Source organism: Petaurus breviceps, unplaced genomic scaffold, assembly GCF_028583685.1.
Source record: "Petaurus breviceps papuanus isolate PSGF00001 unplaced genomic scaffold, PetGlider_PUasm1.0 689, whole genome shotgun sequence".
Taxonomy (NCBI): Eukaryota; Metazoa; Chordata; class Mammalia; order Diprotodontia; family Petauridae; genus Petaurus; species Petaurus breviceps.
The window spans coordinates 11794917-11818924 of NW_027186458.1; the positions used below are offsets into that span (position 1 = coordinate 11794917).

Genomic DNA, 24008 nt, shown 5'->3' on the forward strand with positions numbered 1-24008 from the left:
CAGATGGTTCCATTTGTACATATATCCCCAGTTCCTGGCATCTTATAGGAACTTAATAAATACTTGTCAATTGACTGAGTGACCCATATACTGCAGGCTTTTTGCTAAGATGTTATTTAATTTTTTTTCCCTTGGTATTCTTTAATGTTTTTCTACAGTTCTCTTTATCTTTCCTAGTTTAGGTATAAGGACTATATTTCTCTCATAAAAATTAGTTAATAAAGTGTTTTTATCATATTATTCTTGAGAATAATTAGATATTAATATAATTGGATAGTAATTGTCCTTTACAAGTTTGATGGAATTCTCCAGTAAATCCATCTAGGCCAGGATATCAGTTTTTCCTCTCATAGCTCCTTTTCCACTGGCTCAGTTTCCTTTTCTGAAAGTGGATACTTTAAGATCTTTTTTAATTTTGATTTTGTATTCATTTGTTTAAGCCAAGTCATATCTTCATTAAGCCTTTATTAAGACCTTACTATGTGCCAGACATCCTTCTAAGGACTGAGAACACAAAGAAAGGCAAACACTAGTCTGTTCTTAAGGAGATCACAATCTAATTCCATTCTGCTATCACCTTATTCTTTAAAGGAGGATCTAATATTTATTTTTCTTCTCTGCTGTGATTTCATCTTATTTTTTTTGATAATTTGATTTTCCTCCACGTCTTTTGTTAATCAGGTTGGCTAAAATTTATTCTAATTTGTAACCTATTCAAAGAACCTACTTTTATTTTTATGGTTTCAATAGTCTTTTTGTTTTCTAACAGATCCATTTCTGCTCTAGTTTTTAGAACTTCCTCTTTAATGCTTATTTTAGGTTTGTTAATTTGTGGATTTCCTATTCATTCAAAGTCATATATTCAGTTCATCAATAATCTTTTTTTTCCTTTTATTATTATACTCTCTCAGGGATATGCTTTTTCATCAGGGGAATGCTTTAGTTGCATCTCAGAAATTTTGACAGGTTGCCTCACCATGATTGTGTCTCACCTTGTTATTAACTATTTCTGTGATTTGTTCTTTGTTTAATAAATTATTCCAGTATTGTGATTGTTCCTTTTGGGGCTGCTTCTTTAGCTTGTCCTCCCTATCATACTTGCTATTTTTGCTCTTTCTTGTCTCTAAAGGGTGCTTTTAGAATTGATTTTTCAAACAAGAATTTATAATTACTCTACATACTAGTACCTTGTTAGTTTCTGTAAAGGCACCATATGCTGAGGGAAAAAAATGTATATTCTTTACTGTTCCCACTTAGAAAATACCTGAAATATTTCCACTCTTAAAGATGGTATAATTCTGTGTTATTTTTTTAATATTTTCTCTTATGTTTTGTCCTGCTCTTATACAGTAACATTAATTAATTTTCTATTATTGTGCTACTATAGTTGGAGAGTGGGGTTACTGTACTCTCCCTTTCTTGACATGATTAATGTCATGTTAGAGTAACCCCCCCCATTACAAGTAGAAGTGGAAAATTATATCTAACCCCTGTTTTGCTTTTCTTGGGTAGAAACAACCAAAAGACAATGTTCATCACATCTCAGACTCTTGAATCTAATGAAAGATTAGCAGACTAAGTCTCTACTTCCCTCCCCTGAAATACAACACACTACCAATGTCTAATCAGTTGCAAGCCCAGAAATAAAATACATTATTCTGTATGCTCTAAGTACCTGTGGGAAATTGCTTATACTCAGAAGCCCACTAAATCCCACTAATCCCATAGAGGTATACTTCTCTGTGTGACAAGAGATGATTATTTTCCCTCCCTTAATTTGTAACAGCACACAGAATAAGGCCTTTTACTGACTTGCATTCTATATTGAAATAAAGTGAGTTTCCTTACCATGACAGTTCTGGTGTCAGAAGTGGGATTCCTAAACATGGAGAGATGAGGAGAAACTGCTGGCCACTTCCTTCCCCCATTACCTCTCTTGGGGTCTTATTTGAAGTAAGAGAGATTCCTTTTAAATCTCTAATAGGGGGCTGGAGAAGGTGGCTGACTGTGGACTCCACACCTCTTCAAGGATTGGACTTCCCTGTTGTGGGTTCCAGGTCAGTAAAAACTTGTTCTCCTGTGATTCTGTTTCTGTGATTGTTTTGTGCAGACAATACTTTTGAATCTCCTAAGAGAAAGTCTGTTTTAGAACCTCTAGTGATATTTGAGAAAAAAATTGAGATGTTTCATCGATAATTGTTAATAAATGTCTAACCAACTACTGTGGTTTAGGCATTAGAGATGCTAAGAGAAAGAATAAAGCAATCTTTCTTCTCAAGGAGGTTACATTCTAATAGGTCAATAGATAAGTGTATGTGTGTGTTTTTATATATGTATAGACCTACATAATAATGAGTATATAGATGTGTATATATACACATATATGTATATATGTGTGTGTGATGCATGAATATAAAATGAGTAAATGCAACCATATGCAAAATAGCTCAAAGGAAGATGTTTTGTGAAATTGCACTGAGAGTTGGGGTATCAGGAAAGGCCTTATATACAACATGGATCTTGTACTTAAAAGGATCTTAAAAGGAAGAAAGGGCCTCTCTAAGGTAGAGATAAGGCATGGGGAATAGTAAGAGCAAGGGCATGGAGATGGGTAATAGAGTGTTGTATATGAGGAACAGATAGAAGATAAGTTTTATTGGATAAGAGAGTGAGAGAAAGAGCAATGTCCATTTCAGCAGGAAAGATAATTTGAAGGCATGTTATACAGGAAATTAAAAACAGTTAGGGGGGGCATGTTTTTTTTTCCTCATAGAGGCAATAGAGTGTAATTGGACTGGACTTAGTAGAAGTGATGGTCAGGTCTATACTTTAAAAATTTTACTTTGACCACTTAGTTTTTAAGGTAGAATGGAGAGTTGAGACACTTGACTAAGGAGACCAATTCAGAAGCTGTTGCAGTAACCTCGATGAAAAGTGAGGATTAAAGAACTATGTAGGGAAAGGGGAAAGTCAGATGGGGATGACATTGTGAAGGTAGAAAGAAAAATTTTCACAACTAATTGGATACATAGGAGAGAGGGAGAGAGAGAGAGAGAGAGAGAGAGAGAGAGAGAGAGAGAGAGAGAGAATTCTGAGGTTTTGAGAGACTAAAAAGATGCTTGTGCCTTCAAGAGAAATAAGAAAATTGTAAGGCCTTAATGGGAAAGATACTGAGTTCAATTTGGAACATGTTGAATTGGAGATAGCTCCAGGACATTCAGTTTTAAATGTCCAATATTCAATTTGTAATGTGAGACTGAAGCTTAGGAGAAAGTCTAAGACTGGATGTATATGATATACATCTCTATAGAAATGATAGTTAAAATTATAGGGAGGGACGAGACGAGATGATATAAGATAAGATGGGATGGGATGGGATGGGATGGGATGGGATGGGATGGGATGGGAGGGGATGAGAGAAAGTGCATGCAATGGAGACAAAAAGAGAGAGATGGTGAGGCTATGACAGAAGTTTGGGGGAATATCCACAGTTAGAGATCATGATGTGGATCATTACCCCTTAAAGGACCCTGAGAGGAGGGGTTAGACAGGGACAAGAACTAGGAAAGAGTTGAATCATGAAAACCCAGAAAAGAGAGATTATCTAACAGAAGAAGGTGATCAACTGTCAGATTCTGAAGGTATATAGAGAAGTATGAAGCCTGAGGACCATCAAATTTAGAGATTAAAAGATCTGGATATATCCAGTGTGTGAGTGTGTGTGTGTGTGTTTGTGTGTGTGTGTAGAGGATGTTCCAGCAAGGGGACCGTCTAAGTCTTCTCTATAATTTCTTAATCTCCTGAGATTTTACTCATAAGAGACTCTCTTGGAATAGATATTTCCATGGGACCTAACAGATAATACCTTCTTTCAGATCACCTTCATGAACTCTGTATATGTTGTCTATATACCTAATCATCTAAATGTTATCTCCCCCAGTAGAATAAGATTTCCTTTGGGGAAGTGATTTGTTTCTGTTGATATGTTTTTGTATTTCTTTGATTTCCTAGTACTTAGCACAATGTCCAGCATATAGTAAGCATTTAACAAATGTGTGTTGATCTTGCACTTAAGGAGAAGAAAAATCACCAATTTCAATCCTTATTTGTTTTGTTGAATGTGAGTGTGTGAAATTTGAGAAAATATTTCTTCTTCTATTTTCTTAATATTTGACTGTTAAAGCAAAGTTAGGAAAATAATTTATTTTGTCTATATGTATTTAGTTATGGTTAATTGAATTGGAGCTTTCCTAAGGAGGAACCTCTGTTATATTGCCCTTAATCGCTCAAGACAAGATAAAGGTTTTCTTCTCTGTGCCTTTCTGGCCTGCGTGAAATTGTCTTCACTAATGCCACTTGTATACACAAATATGGTTTGCAGCCATTGATTTGAGCTGAAGTTGAGGTATTTTTCAGTAAGAAGGTGTTCAAATCTTCCCAAATATTTTTTTTTTAAGGTGAAACTAAGCTGTTTTTAATCTCTTTTCATTCTGAATTGGGCTACTCAGTGACACAAACATAAAATAGTGGGATAAAGAGAAAGGGAAGATTCTCTTGTGTCTTGCTCTTCTGAAAGAGTATCACATTTTTAAATCAACAAAGGGGAAGGAAGTCATATTGAATTTTATTGTAATCCAAAGACTTAAATATGTAATTCATCCTCCAAGAGGAAGCAGAGCAGGGGGGAAAGGCAACTGGACAGGGAGCTGGAAGACCTCGGTGCTAGTCCTGTCTCGGCTAGGAAATAACAGTGTAATTTTGGACCAATCACTTCACCTTCAATAGGCACTCAGTTTCCTTATGAAGATGCAGGTCTAGATTGTGTCTTCTCTCCATTCTAAATGTAACACCCCATGATTCTAAGCCTGAGATGTTCTTTGCATTCTTTTAAAGGTAGAATTGATCATTTCATTTCTCTCACTGCCTTCCTTGTTTGGGGGCATTTTGTTCCTTTATCTCCCTCTATTTCCCCTTCTTTATCTCTATTGATATTGTGTGTATATGTATATATATGTATATGTATATATGTATATATATATATGTGTGTGTATATATGTATATATATATATATGTTTAGTTTTGCTTAGTTTGATAGCATGATTGAAACATCTTTTTGGCGCTATTAACTGTATCAGTGAGAAAGCTCTGAAAATAAAGTCAGTGGGGGGAAAGGAGTGAAGCCATCATCTGAATATTAAGTGTGGAAAAGAAATGCCTATGTGTTAGACATAAATTTTTGATCAATAAAAATAGCAAAACACAAACAGTTATAGGTGTTAAAGTCTCTGGATAATGTAAAAGCTGCATAGATTTTGGAAATTGATGAAACCATTGATCATTTGAAGCATTACTTAAAAACAGTGACACAGTATGAAAGTTAGGATATTGGTTTTGTTCCCATTTTATTGCCCTCCCCTCCCTTTCTCCTAGGAGCAGATGCTGTGGAAGCTCAGTGTAAAAAATTTGAAGTGCGTGCAAGTGAAGGTGGCAGGGTCCTGTTTTCTGCCAATGAGGAAGAGATCACCATTGGGGCTGACCGACTGAAAGTAACAGGTACTGTGAGAACCAGCCTTGCCTTGGAGTTTGACTACAAAGGAGAAGAAATGCTTTTTTTCTGTTCTTTTTTTTAATCTTTCTTTGTGATTTCTCACCGACTCCCTCCACATATTCCCACCACCATGAGTAGAACCCTTCCTTGTCACAATGAAGTAATCTTAAAGAGAACAAGTGAACCAACCAACTTTCTCTGACAACATGAGGCCCATCCTGCACCTATTGTCCACGATCCATGTACCAAGAGGAGTGAAATGTGGCTCCCCATCAGTGTTCTGAAGGCCAGGCATGTGGCAGCATTCTAGCTTTGCTGTCTTTTATTGCTATTTTTCTCTACATTATTCTGGTCATTGTGGAAACAAAATAAAACAAAAATTCTTCAGTTTCTTTGGACTCTACTCTGCATCAATTCATGCAAATCTTCACAACTTCCCTGATTTCTTCATGTTGGTCATTTCCTCACATATAATCATATTCCATTGCATTTATATACTTCAGTTTATTCAGGCATATAATACATAGGCACTTCCTTTGTTTCTCCTTTTTTCTTCCTCCTAAAGCAAAAATAAACAGGGGACTCTATAAATAAATTACATACATGGCACTTTTCCCTCTGTCTTCTATTTCCTTAGAATATATGTGGAGTAATGGTATAGTTGCACCACACAGTAGAGTTTTGTGACTGTTTTTTAGTATACATTTTCCGGAATGGTTGGGATAATTGACAACTCCACCAACAATGCATTAGTATATTTTGGATAGCCCTCCAATTTGAATCATTTTTCTTTGTGTTGAAGGTTCTAAAATGAAATTTCAGTGTTGGGTTAATATGTATTTATCTGAGCATTTGTAACTTGGAACATTCTCTCATATATTTGTTGATAGTGGATAGTTCTTCTTTTGAAAATTTCCTGTTCACATTATTTGATCAGTGTGGTATTGCCCCATTTGGTATCAAAATTAAGATTATAACACAAGTGTTACTGGCTCTGAGGCTAGCACTCTATCCATTACACTGTGCCAGCTCTCTAGAGTAGAGGGAGACTTTTCAATACTGAAACATTCTGTCAGACATAACAGAAGGTATTTACACTGCCTCCTCAACCAAGCCACATTTTGCTGTCTCCTCTCCACAGGGGGGATGGGGGGGGGTACTTTCATCACTATAGTCTTAGGGAAAGGAGAGAATGTATTGCCAAGACTAGCTATGAATGACTCAGAGGTTATCTATATGTCACTAATTATATTGGTCTGGAATCATCAGGCTCCAGAGCCTTCCTTCTATGCCCCACCCTCTAAATTGTGATCATCATTGACTTTAGTATCATCCCATCTTTATCAATAGACTATTGATATTCTGTATGTGAAGAATAGCTCAATAATTTGTGACTCCTTAATGCCATGGGTTTGCATCAGGACTTCTGAATTCATTTTTGAGTACATCATACCCAGTTGAAATTTGCACAATACTGCATCCAGAGAGAGTTAAGTGATCATTTACTTGGGCAGCAGAGGATGATAATGTATGCTATCAGTGAACACAACTTGCGTTAGTGTGAGAAGTGATTCAGAGATAATCAATGACTGATGGAAAATTAAAGTGAGCAATCCATTTCTATATCCTGTGGACCTGTCTTGTTTTTTAAAAGAGATATAGAGGGAAATGAGTTTCTTGCCTCTACAGCTCAGATTCTGTTATTTAAACAATAGCATCCTACTTTCTATAACTGCCATGTATATAAACCATCATGCCATGTGTGCCTCCTGACCCTGCTTCTGTGGGACCCTACTCCCATTAGTGAGTTCTTCTCAAAAGCCTCACTCTGTAAAATGACTCTGGATTTAACCAACCCTCATTCTCCGAATCTAACCACCATGCACCTACCCAGGTGCCTCCATACACATACTTTTTAGCTTCTCTTTTAACTGTTGTCTCTCTTTATGAGAATGAAAACTTCTTGAGAGCAGAGACTGTTTTTCTTTTATTTACCCCAGCCCTTTGTACACTGTCTGACCCACAGAAAACACTTAATGTTTGTTGACTGAATAATCACAGATGCACACACAAAGCAGTTATTTTTGGAAATGTCCAGATTTCAAGTAACCCATTTGAAAATTGTAAGTGCCACAGAAATTTGAACTGCTGCTATTGTTTATAATACATTGTAATTATCTTTCTATATCTCATGATTCTTGTATTTTTAAGTTGACACAAAAATGCTCCTGGAACAAGCCAATCCCCAGTTATTGATCCTTTCTATAAGATGTTTTCTAGGGGCGGCCAGGTAGCACAGCGAGTAAGAGCACCGGCTCCAGTGTCGGGATGACCTGGGGATCGAATCTGGGCTCCGACTCTTGGCACCGACCCAGAAACACCTGGCCGTGTAACCTTGAGCAAGTTACCTATCCCCGATTGCTCATAAAAAAAAGTAAAAAAAAAAGATGTTTTCTAGACTATTGTGCGGGTAGACAAGAAATGACTGATTTCTGTAACTCACTAATAGCATTGGCTCACAAGCTTATGTTCTGTAGGCTCATATAAAGCATTGATAAAATGCCTTCAGTAGTGTCAAGGATAAGGGGATGATGTGCTTCTTCTAGTCTCATGATGTTTCTTCTGCCTGGCATCTTTATTTTGAAAACAACAAAGGTAGAAGTTGTTATCTTTTGGTGTGATCACTTCTACTAAATACCATTTTTCCTCACTTTTTTATGGAACAATGTCATGTCCATGTAAATATGGGAAATAATTTTGACTGTGATAATAGTCTGGTTCTAGGATTGTTTCTTTGTGGAATTCTCAAGGTTATTTTGAGTTCTAAATTTGTAGTATGATGATTGGTGTCCCATTAATTTAGGACTAAGTTAAGTTGTTGTCCCTCATTCTTGAAAAGGACCAAAACAACATCATTATTCAGGGTCAATGTACAGCATGTCTGACTGTGGCTGATCAGATCAATATGAGCTTGTGAGGCTTTACCACAGGCAAGGCACAAATAGTGCAGAAGGACATTTGGAAGGGAGATGGCTCTGAACCTGTATGTTTCAAGTTTCTTTTGAATGAATGCAAGTGTGCTTTGCTGATAGAACACAGCACATCCTTTGATGTGGGCATGTGATGCATATTGGTCACATACCAGTGTCTCTGTGTCTCACAATCAGTTACAAAGTTCTTCAGAGAGACCTTGAGTGTGTCCTGCTTTTGCTTCTTCTGACTTGCATGTAAGCATTCGTCTTGTGTGAGTTCTCCATAAAATATTCTTTTAGGTAAATGTATGTTTGCCATTCAAACAGGCCCAGTCCATCAGAGTTACACTCTCTACAGTGGAGTTTGAATGCTGGGCAGTTCAGTTGGAGAAAGGACCTCAGTGTCTGGTCCCTTATCCTGCCAGGTGATCTTCAGAATCTTCCTAACACAATTCAGATGGGAGTGGTTCAGTTTCCTGGCACATGCTGGTAGAGTGTCCAGGTTTCCCAGGCATATAATAATGAAGTCAGCACAGCTTCTCTGTAGACCTTCAGTCTGATAGTCCATCTAATACTTCTTATCTCTCACACTTTCCTTTGGAGCATCCTAAACACTGAGCTAGCTCTGGCAATACATGCATCAACTTCATCATCTATACATACTAAGCTACTATTTATCCCTCTAACCACCAGGAGATGCCTTGGTAAGCCTGTTAATAAGTCAGTAATACATTTATTAAACACCTACTATGGGCCAGACACTGCCATAAGACCTGGGCATATACATACAAAAGAAAGACAATCTCTACCTTTAGGGAGATCACAGTCTAATGGGATAGACAAAGCACAAGAGGGAACTGGAGGGGGGAGTTGGATAAGGCATTCAACTGAGGCATATGGTGAAGAAGCCAGTGGAAGAAGTTCCAGAATAGGACAGCCAGGTGAAAAAAGGAAGAGGGGTTTGAGATGAGCTCCCTTCTTAAATGGAAGTTTGGAGTTCATGGATCTAGACTCCAATCAGAAGGCAGAGGGTAGTGATAAGGTAGAGTAAGAAGGCTGCTGAGATCTTACAGGATACAGTTATCCCAATAATGAGCCTCCTGGTGCATGGTGGAAAAGTCAGTCAAAGAAGTTCCAGGCAAGAAATAAGGAAATGATTGGTAGGCAATCCTTGTTTGTAGCAGCAGTGATGGGCTGCCCATTTTCTACCACTGCTTTGCACAATCTGCATTGTTCAGTACATTCAGTTTCCTTAAAGATAAGCCATTTTCAATGTCCAATGAAGATGATCTGGTCCTGCCTTGTCATCATAAATGCTTCTCTTTCTATAAACACATCCCCATGACCTAGCCATTTGTTCAGCTATCTTTTGTCAAAATGTTTTTCATGTGAATGTCTCCCATGAAAGGAATTTGATTCTATATTTGGATCTTACCAGTTTTATAGGTTCCATCCCAAGTGTAAATGCCTTTTGGCAGCATTTGAGAAATCCAATGGAATATGCCCATTTTCATTCTTTACCATTGCTCTGTGAAATGATTCCTGCTTGTTTCAAAATAATTTCTACAAGTTTTAAATGTGTTTATCTTGTGTTCTGAGAATTGACTTCAGTCATCTTCCTCATTTGGGCTAAAGTAATATTCATTTTTCCATAAATCCTTGAGAGTAATAAGCCCTATAGAAATATCATATGGATTTTAGTTAGGATACTTTCTAACTTTATGGTCCATTTGGAGCTTCCAAAAGTGCATGATAAGAATTATGTTCAGGGGTTGTTCATTTCTTTAGATGTGTTTTTCCATTGAACTTTTATGTCAGTATTTCAGTAAGTCTCTTAACATTCACAGCAGCAAATGTTCAAAGCCACAGCTTTCTCCTTAAGAACTTTATGATTGCTGACCTGTCAAAAGGAGAGAAAGGTATTGTAAATATTACTGTCTCAATGGCAGTAATTTAAGTCCTTTAATTGACTTCCAGAGGCCAAGTACCCAAGAACAGTCAAAACTAAGAGTGTGTCCTTAGACAATGATTTGATCATTCAATTTGTTTTTATTTACTTCAGTTGACACAAGCACTCTCCATTACTTTATTTCATTTACTTCTCCCCTCAATAACTTAATAAAGGGAGGGAAAGGGACCCTACTTTGATTCCCATACAATATAAAGCAAATCAACTAAGATCCCTGAGATTTATGATCAAGAATACCTAGTACATTATCTCATGCAAACTTCACAAAACTATATTCCTGTCTGACCCTTCCACCACCCAACAAATGGTAATCATGAATGGGAGAGCTGAGGGTGAATGGTGCAGACAGTTGGACATGGTAGACAGACTTAGTAGCTTTGAGAATCAATAGTTGGGAGCTGCACTCTGCCTGGACTGGTCTCTGGTGAGCTTACAGTTGGTCTCATCTGAAACCACGCAAGCTGAAGGATGAGTGTGTTTCCTTCTCAGATGTTGGCTCATTACCAGTCAGGATATTTCTAGTTCTCTCTGCTACAGGTTATAGCGAGTCTCTACCAGAAATTGTGTGCAATGATCAGAAGCTGCAACTTAGATGAGAGAACACTACTTTCCAAGGAGAATTTAAGGAAACTACATTTTATTTTTTGCTTGTGTAATTTGTAGACAATATTATTTGGACCAATATACCAATATATTGACATTCCAATTCTGGTCAATTCCTAATAAACAGAATTGGACATTATGATCAACTCAAAGAGTCATTGGGCCTCAGTAACTAGGCATCCTGGTTATCAGTAACAGGCACCTTGTTATCAGAACAAAACACTCATTGTGTGTGTGTGTGTGTGTGTGTGTGCGCGCGCGCGCTGAGAGTATGCATCTTCATTATGAGCTCAGGATGGAATCACTCATGACAAGAGTCTTCTAATCTCTTCCAACTTGATGTCAGGATTTAAGATCAAGGCCCTCAACCTCTACCTTTCCTCAGTGTCATGAAGTATTTTATTCTTATTGAATCCAAATGGCATTCTGGTATCACTGGAGAAAATGGAACAAGATGAAGAAGACATTGAATGGTTTTTGGTGGAACAAGATAAATTGATATCATCCATACATATTAAGAAATAAAATGTCTTGGTATGACTCTATATTTACCTGGTGATCCATATAGTTATGTTCAAAAGAGTTGGTTTGGGTTTTGAGACTAAAGAGAACCATGATGAGGCCTAACTGTGTGCCTGAGAAATCCTCCATTTATAAGAGATGTTACTGACATTATTACATGGGTGGCATGGTCTAAAGAGAGGAGTTTTCTATGTGGATACCACACACTGTAGATTTCTCATAATACTGGATCACTTTTACGTATTGGTAGTAAATGAATGTCATGAATCTAAAGCTGAGTTAAAGTTTGTCAATAATCCATAAAAGCAAAACTAGTACAGGCATTTTGAGTGGTTTGCTCAACAATTACCAAATTAGTAACAAGCTGCTTTTCACACCTCTGGGATTTTCCACATGTTCTTCTTTTTTACATCTCTGTTGGTCCAGGAGTGATCCCAAGCCTGCCAGGCAGGGCAAAAAAGATTCCTTAAGTCTGTATTGGCCAATGCTGGGGGCATACAAGGTGACTCACCAAGTCTTTGCAAACTTGTTCCTTTCTGTCCATCACTCTCTGAAAGACTTGTGAGATTCATGAAAAAAATGATATTTCTTGACCTTCTTCTGTGGGTGCTCTTCCATCTTGTGAGCACAGCACTAGGGCCATTTGATGCTTTAACAGTACCAATGCAGGTCTTAACAAATTTGGGCTGATAACCACTACATGGTGGGAAAACCCTCAGATTTTTTTGTGGATGTGGCCAATGCAAGAACGTTTCCATTTCCTGCAGTCAGGGCTCATACCTTATTAAGTTGTGATGTAACCCATATACTTAGCAGAAGCTCTGCCAACCTGGAACAGTGTCTCGGGCATAGCAAGCCTTTAATAAATGCTTGTTGACTGGGTTTCTAACCAAACTGTCAATTTAAAGCTTCAGGTCATTTTCCTCTAGCCAAGCTATCTAAATTGGTCAGTTATATGGCATAGTGAATAGTATGCCAGGCCATAGTTAGGAAGACACTGAGTTCAAGTCCTATTACTGTTTGTGTTACTCTGGACAAGTCACTTATCTACTGTTTACCTCAGTTTCTTCATCTGTAGAATGAGGGTAATAATAGTACCCTCATCTCAGGATGGTTGTAAGCACCAAAGGAGATAATATTTATAAAATACTTTGCTTTATAAATGAAAGCCTTATTATAATTCTGCATCAGTCATTGGAAAGTAACAGGTGCTTCTGAGATGCCTTGGAGCATATATTTAAACTGGCAAAATATAGCAGAATGGATGGAATCAGGAATCTCATAATAGCCACTGCCTAAGACCAATCCTAGGAACCATCAGCTCCCCTTGATCTCTTGCCTTGGTCCACTGGGTCACTTCAGTTCTTCTATTCAAAGTCCAGTAGTCTACACATATCTGTACCTTTCCATTTATCTTCCATATTATTTAGAAATTCTTTTTTTCTAACCTTCAAAAGGCAAGAAAGGAGACCAAGGCTTTAGAATAAGTGGAGCATGAAAAGAGAGCTTCTGATGCCCAACAATCCCAGCAAACAAATTCTTCCACAGTCACTGAAGCTCCCCTTTCATGGAGGATCTACCACCTCCATATGCAGAGGCAAGCAAAGCACCAAGAAAGAGTTAACCCCTATCCCTCCTCCCCATGACCTCATTGACCCTGGCCATGCTAGAGCCATCTCAAGTCATATTCTTTGGTGTTTAAGAACAAACCGCAGTTAAAGATAACGAAGCGAACCATTGTCTCATATGTGATGGCCTCTAAATCTGACAGGAAAATAAGATAAAAGATGGATTAATATTACCATCAAAAGGCACCATCAAGATCTGACTGAGCCTTTTCCCAACCCTGCTATATAATTGTTGTCTCATTTTATTCACTAATGATAATTATCCATTTCTTCAAGTAGTTTGCCTTCAAGAAAATAATTGAATTCATGGTCCATTTATTCATCAAGTGTGTTCTCATCTTACTTTCTCAAACTATTTTTGTATTCAGCATTAAGTTAATTAACTTGGAGGCAGAAGGATCTAAAAAAAGAGAAAGAGTCCCATAATTTGGATTTAAATGACAGTATTGACATATTAAATCTTCAATGGAAAAGAAATCTGTCTTCTTTCCATTAAGAATTCCCAAACTTTGATCTTTGTTCTCCTCAAAGCTCTCTAGTATTTCATAAGGAGTTGAAGATTTGAGCTCCTGAATTCATTGTGGAATCTGAGCATTTAGTAGTCTATTACCAACATCTTCTAGAAAGATGTCTCTACCCACAAAGTAGAATTAAGCTGATTTTGAGTTAATGGTCTCAAGGAGAATATTTAATAGAAACATTTTAAAGTAAGTTTCTATGGATTTTTTTTTACATCACCATGATATCCCCCATCATCCTCCCTCCCCAGCCCAGAGAGCCATCCCATGTAAAAGGAGGGGAGAGAAGAGAAAAAATTAGCGTAAGCCTAATGAATACATTTTTAAAAATATCTATAAATATGCAAAATCTAGCTCACTCATGGACTTCTTCCCTCTTCAAAGGGATAGGGTAAGAGTGTCTTCTCATATTTCTTCTTTGGAGTTATGCTTATTCTTTGTAATTTTGTAAAATTTATCTGTATTTTTATGGTTATTCTCTTCATTTACATTGTTGTAGTTACTGTGTATATTACTTCAGTCTACTTACTTCACTCTGCATCAATTCATGCAGCTCTTTCCATGCTTCTCCATATTTGTTAAATTCAGATTCCCATTATGTGTTTCCACAATACTTTAATTGTTACTTTCTGATAGTTTGCAATATTTTCTCACTGACCTAGGAACTCTGGAATTTGACTACAATATTCCTAGGAGTTTTCCTTTGTGGATCTCTTTCAAGGGTGATTGGTGGATTCTTATAATTTCTATCTTACCCTCTGGTTCTAGAATATCAGGGCAATTTTCCTTGATATTTTCTTGAAAGATGTCTAAGCTTTTTTATCATGACTTTCAGGTATTCCAACAATTTTTAAATTATCTCTCCTGGATCTACTTTCCAGGTCAGTGTTTTTTTAATGAGATACTTCATATTGTCTTCTATTTTTCTTTTCGTTCATCTGGTTCTGTGTTATAATTTCTTGATTTCTCATAAAGTCATTAGCTTCCATTTGCTCCATTCTAATTTTGAAGGAATTATTTTCTTCAGGGAGTTTTTGGAATTCCTTTTCCACTTGGCCAAATCTGCTTTTAAAGGCATTCTTCTCCTCATTGGCTTTTGGGCCTCTTTTGCCATTTGTATTACTCTATTTTTTAAGTTGTTATTTTCTTCAGTATTTTTTGGTCTCTTTCAGGAATCTGTTGACTCATTTTTCATTATTTTCTTGCATTACTCTCATTTCTCTTTCCAATTTTTCCTCTACTTCTCATACTTGATTTTCAAAATCCTTTTTGAGCCCTTCCATGGCCTGTGACCAATCCATTTTTTTTGGAAGCTTTTGATGTAAGAGCTTTTGACTTTGTTGTCTTCTGCTTGTATATTTTGACCATCTTTACCACCAAAGTAAGATTCTATAGTCTGAGGTTGTTTTATGCTGTTTTCTCATTTTCCCAGACAAATACTTGACTTTCTCATCTTTCATCAATGCAGGACTCTGCTTCCAGTTGGAGTGGGGGATGAGGTTTGGTGTACTGTCCCAAGCTTCAGGGGTTTTGTACAACTGTTTTCAGAGATATTTCTAGGGTCCTGTAAATGTTCAGCTTTTCCAAGGTGGTATGATCAAAAGAGAGGTGTTTACTCTTTTCCTGGCCTGTGCTATGGTCTGTGAGTGACCAGAAGCACCTTTTTCTGTCTTGAAACTGTGAGGAGAATTCCCTCCCCACAGCAGCACTCCTGTTCACCCTAGGACTGTCACCCATGACTGCAACCCAGATCCAAACAGGGGAAACCAAGAGAATACTACCTCAGCACCAGCAAAAAAGATCCCTGCAATCCCCCTCTGATCAGTTGTTCGATCCCCACACAGTCTGTGGGCCAGGAGCTCCAGAAGCAGCCACTGTCACTGCTGCTGCCACTGTCACTGCTACTTATGCCATCCCGGGACTGGGGTCAGACCATGCTTTTCTCTTACCCAGGTCCCAGAATTTCCCCACTGACCTTCTATACTGTCTTTGGCATTTGTGGTACAAAAAAGTCTGGAAATTTCCACAGCTGCCGGTGATTCAGTCCTCTGAGGCCTGCTTTGTCCCATCTTTGCCAGCATGTTCCACGCTGTATTGTGTTCCACTCCCAACCTAGTGTGATAGAGCCTTCCTGTTGACCTTACAGGATGTCTTGTGCTGGATATTTGTTTCACTCCAACATTTTGTGGGTTTTGTAGCTCTAGAATTTGTTTAGAATCATTTTTACAGGTATTTGAAGGGGCTTGCGGGAGAATTCAAGCAAGTCCCTGTTTTCACTCAGCTATTTTGTCTCTGCCCTCAATTTGAAGCATTCTTATACATGGTTATGAATAATTTGCAATTCTTTTGAAAACTCTTCATTCATAACACTGTTCATACCCCTTAACTATTCCCAAATGGAGTTTATATGTATATATACTCACATGTGTATAGATAGTATATATGTATGCATACATGTATGTATACTTATATGTGTATACACACATATACACATATGTACATGTGTGTGTTGTGTTGGGAATCTGTTTCTAAGACATTCTATCACTGGACATGAGCAGCCTCTTTCTATCGCCTGTTTAGTAGGATGCATATTTGATACAAATTTTCCCTCATTCAGTTCCTTTTCTTCTTATACTAGATACATTAATTTAATTTGCATAGAAACATTTCCATTTCATGGAATCAAATTTACTTTTTTAATCAGTGAAACATGCCCACATTGCACCAGAAAGTCAAGTCCAAACCATCCTCAGCATCCTTGACCCTAACAACTTCAGCATCTCTATTGTCTACCACCAGGGCTGCCTTACCTAGCCTGTGTGTTATATGGCCCTCAGCCCCATTAATTTTCAGAGTGAATGCTCAGCAAACTATCCCCTTTGTTTCTTTTTACTGCTTTGCTTCTTCATCAATGGTAGCTATAAATGACATTTTATTTGAAATGAGTAAATTCTTTTCAGTCCCCATCATGTCCCTGCTGAGAGGCACCAAGGCACATATATTAGCCTGTAATTTCACTTACCAGACTAGACAGCATTGGGTAAGATGGCCTATCTTGGTTCTTCATTTGCAGAAGAACACCCAACTCAGTTTTCTCTAGTGCTGATAAGATAGGATGAGATCATAGATTTCCTACTGGCCATGAGGTAGGGACCAATTGGTAAAAGCGCTCCATAGGTCTGAATATTAGACATGCCATAAACTTTTAAAGGCAAAGAATAATAAGCAGACCAGCCCCAGGAGTCTTGATTTCACTTGTCTGTTCTTGACTCTCAAGCCTATCTGCCATTCTCTTTTTTTCAGTTCCCCCTCTTCTTTTACCTTCTCCTGCCTCTAAGATGCAGCTGGGTGACTCAGTAGATAGAGTGCTAGGCTGGAGTCAGGAAGGCCTGAGTTCAAATCTGATTTCAGAAACGTTCTAACGGTGTGAGCCTGGGCAAGTCACTTAACCTTCATCTGTCTGTTTCCTCAAATATAAAACAGGGATAAAAAGAGCACCAGCCTCCCAGGATTGGTATGATGGTCAAATAAGGTCCCATCTGCAAAGCACTCAGTGGTGACTGGCACCCAGTCGGCTCTTAGGAAGTGCTTGTTTCTTCTGCTGCTTTTACTCCTTCGTCTCTTCTCCTCATATGTATAGACGTTTTTCTTCCCCCATGGTAGTGCTTTTAAAAGTGAGCTCTTTGGAAGATTCAGATTTTGCACCTATGTTCTATGAGGTTTGGTTATCACTAATAACACACCTGCCTTAAGCAGCAAGGTGGTGACTCCTCTCCTGTTATTGATCCCTGCAGGCACTGAAGGAGCAGTATTTGGACACTCTGTGGAAACCCCTCATATCAGAGCAGAACCTTCCCAAGACCTGAAGTAAGTGTTGGTTCTTGCATGATTAGGGATTTCTTTCCTTGAGCTTTGTTAAAAGGTGAGGTGCTGCTCCCCAAAACACAGTCTATGCCCCCAGGAACCAAAGGACAGTATTCAAAAGGGAACATGGAGGTGTGCACAGAGTACATGTTCCTTGCTATTTTGTTCAATTTTAACATTTTTGAGCTTTCTTTTCCTTTTCTTTTGTTGTGTGCCATTTATTTTTTTCTAGTGTTTCTGCATAAGCCAAGGAAAGAAGGTTGCAGGATGGAGGAATTTGGAGAAGGGGAAAAGGCATCTGGATTAAAGCAACTCCTAGGTATAGATTTTGTACAATGATCAGTATTTGGCCTTAGCATGATATTTCAGGGAACTATTCATCATCTCAAAACCTGAAGTCTCAAAGGGAAACCATCTGGAATTTTGAAAACGCTCTTGAACCCTGGACAGGTCGTAGTTGCTGCTTTGACTAAGGCTGCCACGTTTTCTATGAGGCAGCCCATAGAGACAAGCATGTACAGAAGTATCCTTAGCCTTCTTTCCAACATTCATCACTGACACCCTTGTGTCTGTTACAGTTGGCCCATGGGAATCCTAAGAGTTCTCTATTACCCACCACAACCTAACTCTTTGGGCCATTTAATTTCCCCAGTCATACACACTGGTCTTTTCCTCCAATCCAGTTCTGGGCCTTGTATCGGGTCCACACACAGTGAATGGCAGGATGCACATATTCATCAGCTAATTCAGGGGATTGCCTATCCCATGGCACGCCACTCTGGCCCATGTGCATTTTTTGACTCATCTGCTATTGCCCGTGGAAATTGCTGGCTTCTTCTGTTAAGCGTGAATTGAATCAAACATGACCTACCTCCCTGTTCCGCCACATGATGAAATCCACAGTGTGTCATTGACAAAGAAGGGCAGGGAGATGAACACACCATTTCTCAGAAACTCCATTATCACTTATTTCAATTCGATTCAGCAATTCAGACATTTATTAAGTGAGTACCAGAGACTGAACAAGTCACTAAGCATGCTGTATGACCCGGAAAGGGAGTGTGGGCCTAGTGGAAAGAAAGCTAGTCTCCAAATCAGGAAGTTCTGGGTTCAGATCCTGCCTTTGACACAGTGTCTGTGTGACCATGGCCAAGTGACTTCCTCACTGGTTTCCTAAGCCTCTCTCTTGTTGCTTAGTGGATGCGGATCTGCTGTGAGAGAGGGCTGGTTCTCACCTGGGGGCTGCCCGTCTTCATGAAAACATAGGTTTTTAAAGGCTCTGCAAATACAATTACATTTCAGAATTCTATCTGATATCTGATTTGTCTCTGTATTTTAATATTGTATATGAATTCTTCCCAATGAGCTCCAAAAGCAGAAAGGTTCTCCCTGTCTCTAGGGAGCTTGCAGTTTCTTGGATAAAGATAAAAGATACTGCATCCATAGGGTGGAAAAGAATGTTGGTGAGGAGGGAAAGTATTCCCATGGAATGTGGCACTGAAGGTTTAGGGAAATATCACTTAGCCTTTATTGTATATACATTTTATATTCATGTAACTTTCAATTCACTCCCTATTGCCAGGGATAGTTAGGTCTTGGAATGTAAAGATAGCAACTGAATAGATATTTTTTTCTTTAGTTTCCAAATGCCCATGATATTGAGCTTGGGGCTGGAGAAGGACCATTGGAAGAGACACAGAGATGGTCCATTTTGCCACCCATGAAAAATAGGAAGGTTTATAGGAAAGGCAGCCAGGATGATGATGTTTCCTGTTTCCAGGACTCCCAGGAATAAGGAGTCATTCTATCAGGGGTGGAGGATCTATGATCTTAAAGCCACATGTGGCCCCCTAGGTCTTCAAGGGTGGCCCTTTGACTGAATCCAGACTTCACAGGCACCAAGGCTGCAGGTTCCCTCCCCTGTCCTAGATCTACAGATGGAAGGGGAGAGTAAAGCACATCAGCAACACAAGTGGATGAAGGCATGAGTTTTAGAGCTAATGAGACAAAACTGAAAGCCCAGCCTCCTCGTATCTGTGCATGGAAAGCAGGGGGACAGCTCTCTGGTAACTGTCCAAACGATTCACACTTTGTTTCTCCCCCCCTGCTGGGGAGGGGGTTTTAGAGAGAGTGAAAGTGAGAGGAGTCTCTCTTCTTCCCTATCCCCATGACTAGAACCAAGATGAGGAACAATATCTGAATGCATTTTTCCACTGAATATTGATAGAGAACACCCTGACGTAAAGTAACCCAAAGAAAAGCCCAGAATAGATGGGGAGCTGGCCCTGGTGTGACTGTAACTAGCTCCCAGCCTTGAGATGCCTGGTAAAGGGGCAAGCCTGGCATCAAGCCTATGGCCTACTAGGCTCCTAAACCTGGGCCCTCCATTATGCTGTACTAGCTCACAGATGAGCATTTGCTTAATCTCCGTGCCTGTGGCTTCCCCACCTACCATCAAAAGGTAGAGCTTTAAGCACAAGAGTTGTTTTCATTGTTGTCTTTGTAACCGTAGTGACTGACACACGGTAGAAACCTGGTAAATGGAAGCTTAATTCGTTGACATGATGATTTTCTTTAAGTATATGCAGAGCTCCCTTGTCAAAAATGGTTAGTCTTATTCAGATTTGAGCCAAAGATCAGTGCTAGGTGGAAGTTCCAAAGGAGTAGATCTAGGTTTAATGCAAAGAAAACCTTCCCAGGAGTCACCACTATTGACAAGTGGAATGGATGGGAAGGCTCCTACCTACTTCTCTTCTCCAGGAAAAACATCTCCAGTTCAGTGGAATGGTCTTCAGATGGCGGGGGGCAAAAATCATTCACCATTATGATTTCCCTCCTTGGGAATCACTTCACATTATCAATATCCCAGGCAGCTGCCTTCCTCCTTCCCTCTGTTTTGAAGGACTTTGAGTAAAGGCCAGATGGGACTTGGTGGGTGGACTGATGTCCAGCTCTCAGCTGAACCAGATGGTCCCTGAATCCAGCCCCTTTCAACTATGAGATTCTCTGAAAAATGATGGAGTGTGGACTGGCTAGTAACTGGGGAAGATCACAGCATCCTCAGCACTCTCCAGTGTTCCCCAGCTTCCCCAGCCTATCTTTTCAGAGTGATATCCTCCCAGTGATCTGCTACCTTCATGAAGCACTATGATCTCAGAATGCTTACTAATCCCAGAAAATCATTCAAAAAACTATCCTAGACAATTGATGCAATCATTAGGCTACAACACATTACCCATAATGACTTGCCAGCAAGAAGTATGAGAGATGTCAACAAAGAGGGAATGATGGATGAGGGAGAAGTGATGGAGATAGTGGGTGCTTCACTAATACAGTGCCCACAGGAACATGAAGAAAATGCGTGCCCTGGGCATAGAAAAATTATCAGAGATCAATGACTTGACAGAGCGGAACTTTGGTCTTAACCATCTTGACAAAGACATGAAGTGGATGAAGAAGGCATTGAGCAGATGGGTGCTTTGTTCTGCACTCTCAGGCTCAATGGCTCTGCTCTCTACTTTTCCAGGTAAGGCAATGGAAAATTGCTTGATGACTGTTTCCTGCCTGAATGATGAATATGAAGCAAAAGGAATATTGAGGAATATCTAGCACGTTTTTGAATCCTTCCATGATATGTTTACAGAAATGTTGTTGGATTCCTTTATGACATATGCATTTGGTAGGACTCTGACCCAAATAAAGCCCAGTTACAAGATACTTGATGCCTAACCAAACTGTATCCAGCCATTTGATAATGCAATTGGCACTTATTCTTGTTTTCTAGTCATTGAATTGCTTTTCCTTGAATTACCAAATATACACACCATTTTCAACTAGTGACACATTTTAATTAAATATTACTTTCGGTTATGTCTGACAGGTCCAAATTAAATGCTGCATGAATTACAGGATCATCCACAAACAGATAATTCTGCTTGATGTTAGGAGTAATTAACACTAAGGGGATATTACAGTTGTCCCTAGACACAACCTTGGGGTGTCTAAAGAGATAACCCAATAAAGATAAGACTGAGCGATGTCAACCTACTTTCAGCTTCTTGGAAATGCCCAGCTGTGAAATCAACAAAATACTCAATAGCTCTGTTTGGTGCACTACAAACTAGAGGGAAGAAATGAGGCCATTTCCTGCATCCTGTTCCTTGAGTTCTTTCCTTTTGAGCCTTTAAGGTGCCTCTGGTTGCCAAAAAGGAACATGGCTCTGAGGAACCAATTGGTAATGATGTTATTGTCTACCAGACAAAATCTAAGATGCTGCATGTCCAGTAACAAAAGGTGTTATGAGCTCCTAGGTGGAGGAATCCAAGGGGGCCTGTGCACTAAAAATTTAATAGCAACAGTGCCACATTCAGGGATGAAGTGTCAATATGACTTAAGTAGTCCAAGGGCACAATGGAGGGGAGAGAGATGTGAATGTTAGAAGAAGTGAGAATCTTGATTCCTTCTTCACATGTTCTCTCTTTACTTTCTCCTCTCCCATTTCCTTCCGCTGATACCCTCGATTTCTTTTAAGTTTTTCATTAATATGTCTGAAGCCATTTTCAAATCACCCTGTCCTGATCATTTCTCTTTCTTAATTATTTCAGTCCTTTTCATCTTTCATCAGGAATCTAATTGTCCTACCTTTTAATAATCCTTGAAGTTCCAAATTGAGATCTTCTTTTGATACTCCTGGAATTCATTGGGAGGGCTAGATACAGGCCATGGGTGTAGAAAATACTTTCTGTGTTCATTTGAATTAGTTTCCAGAAGGGTGTAAAGACAGCATGAGAACTTTGAAAAATGTGCAAGTTGACAAATCTTTGCATGCCAGCAATTTTAAAATATTAATGACTTTAACTAAATCTAGATCTACCATTTTTAAAACAAAGATTCTGTATTGGGAATACTTTTAGCCAAAGTATGAAGTAATCCATTACTGACCTACATACGGATAACACATAAACTACTGAATGAAGTAAATATCCTCTGACCTATTTTCAGGAAAGGTCATGAATGGAAATAAAGAGGAGCCTGATGCCAAAATGGGAAATGGAAGATAGAGAATTGACAATAACCAATGAACAATGCTTGAGGCTACTGCCAGCCTCAGGGAGATGATAAAAACTTTGGGCCAACATTTGCCCCTTTCTCATCAGGAGAAGAGCTATTCACTTTATTTCCAGCTTCCATTAGGGAATAAAGTTTTTTTGGAAGTTTCTCCTAGCTTTATTATTTATTATAATAGCTGACATCTATAAAACACATTAAACGTGTTATCTCATTTGATCCTCCCAACTCTGGGAGGTAAAGAAGGGGCTTAATCATGCTCCTGTTTGGCAGCTGAGGGAGTTGAAGTTGGGCGAGGACAAGGAACTCCCCAAGGGTCACCCAACTAGTAAATGTTGGAGGCAGGACTCGAACCCATTTCTTTCTTGACTCGAGGTCTGACTCCCTTCCCACTGCACCAAGAGAGCCCCTTGTTCACATTATCTGTTTGTTTGTTAATAGTTGCTTTGTTTTTCCTTTCCTAGGCTTGAATCTCCAACTAGGTCTTTGATCATGGAAGCCCCCAGAGGTGTCCAGGTGAGCGCAGTAGCAGGAGACTTCAAGGCCACCTGTAGGAAGGAACTTCACTTACAATCCACAGAGGGGGAGGTGAGTAGGACAGAGTGATAGCACAGTCTCTATCCTAGGAAACCTGCTGCCAGTGGCAAAACTTTGCCAAAAAAATAAACATTTGGGGGGAGCTCACCCTAATGGCCTTCAGAAGTATAAGTATACAAATCCTCACAAGAGTGCAGTGTGGTTAGTTAAGACTGTTAAGACCTCCATTTTACAGATGAAGAAATTTAACATTTCTTCTAGTCATCACTGGGGTTGGAGGGAAGTGTAGTTTTTCTAAGCTGGAAGTAAAACTGAGAGGTAGAAGTCAAGTGGGATGGGGACATCAGGGACATTTTGAGCCCCTTAGAAAAGAGCGTCTCAGAGTGTTCAAATGGGCACCAGTATCACTGGCTAGCCAAATGTGAGAAAAGCATGCTGCCACCCCAAGCTAAATGGCATGAGGAGCTGTGGCCTTTTGGGGCTCACTGATCCATTGAACAATTGACTGTTGGGACATAATTTGCTGCTCCACTGGGACCAGGTGAATTTCTCTTCTCCTTTGTCCCACCATCGCCTGGTAAACTAGCTTCACCCCCCCAATTCTCCTCTGTTTTCTGAGCTTTTATATTAACTCTAACCCCCAGATAAAGATAATCTGATTTTATTTTATTCTGAGTATGAGTGTTTGCTCTCAATAACCAGGCTACACAATGGAAGAAGATAAAGAAGAAACTTTGGGCAAATATTCCTTATTCTTCTTGGTTTTCAGTCATGTCTAAC

At 39.1% G+C, this 24008-nt stretch overlaps 1 protein-coding gene across 1 annotated transcript in view; it reads left to right on the forward strand.

Moving 5' to 3' along the window:
• Positions 1-24008, forward strand: part of SGCZ (sarcoglycan zeta) — a 382372-nt gene that overhangs the window by 349182 nt on the left and 9182 nt on the right. Inside the window, 5 exon segments of the mRNA XM_069104984.1 lie at positions 1985-2040; positions 2043-2057; positions 5431-5553; positions 17555-17627; positions 23156-23279. Coding sequence (XP_068961085.1) covers positions 1985-2040; positions 2043-2057; positions 5431-5553; positions 17555-17627; positions 23156-23279 — 391 coding nt within the window.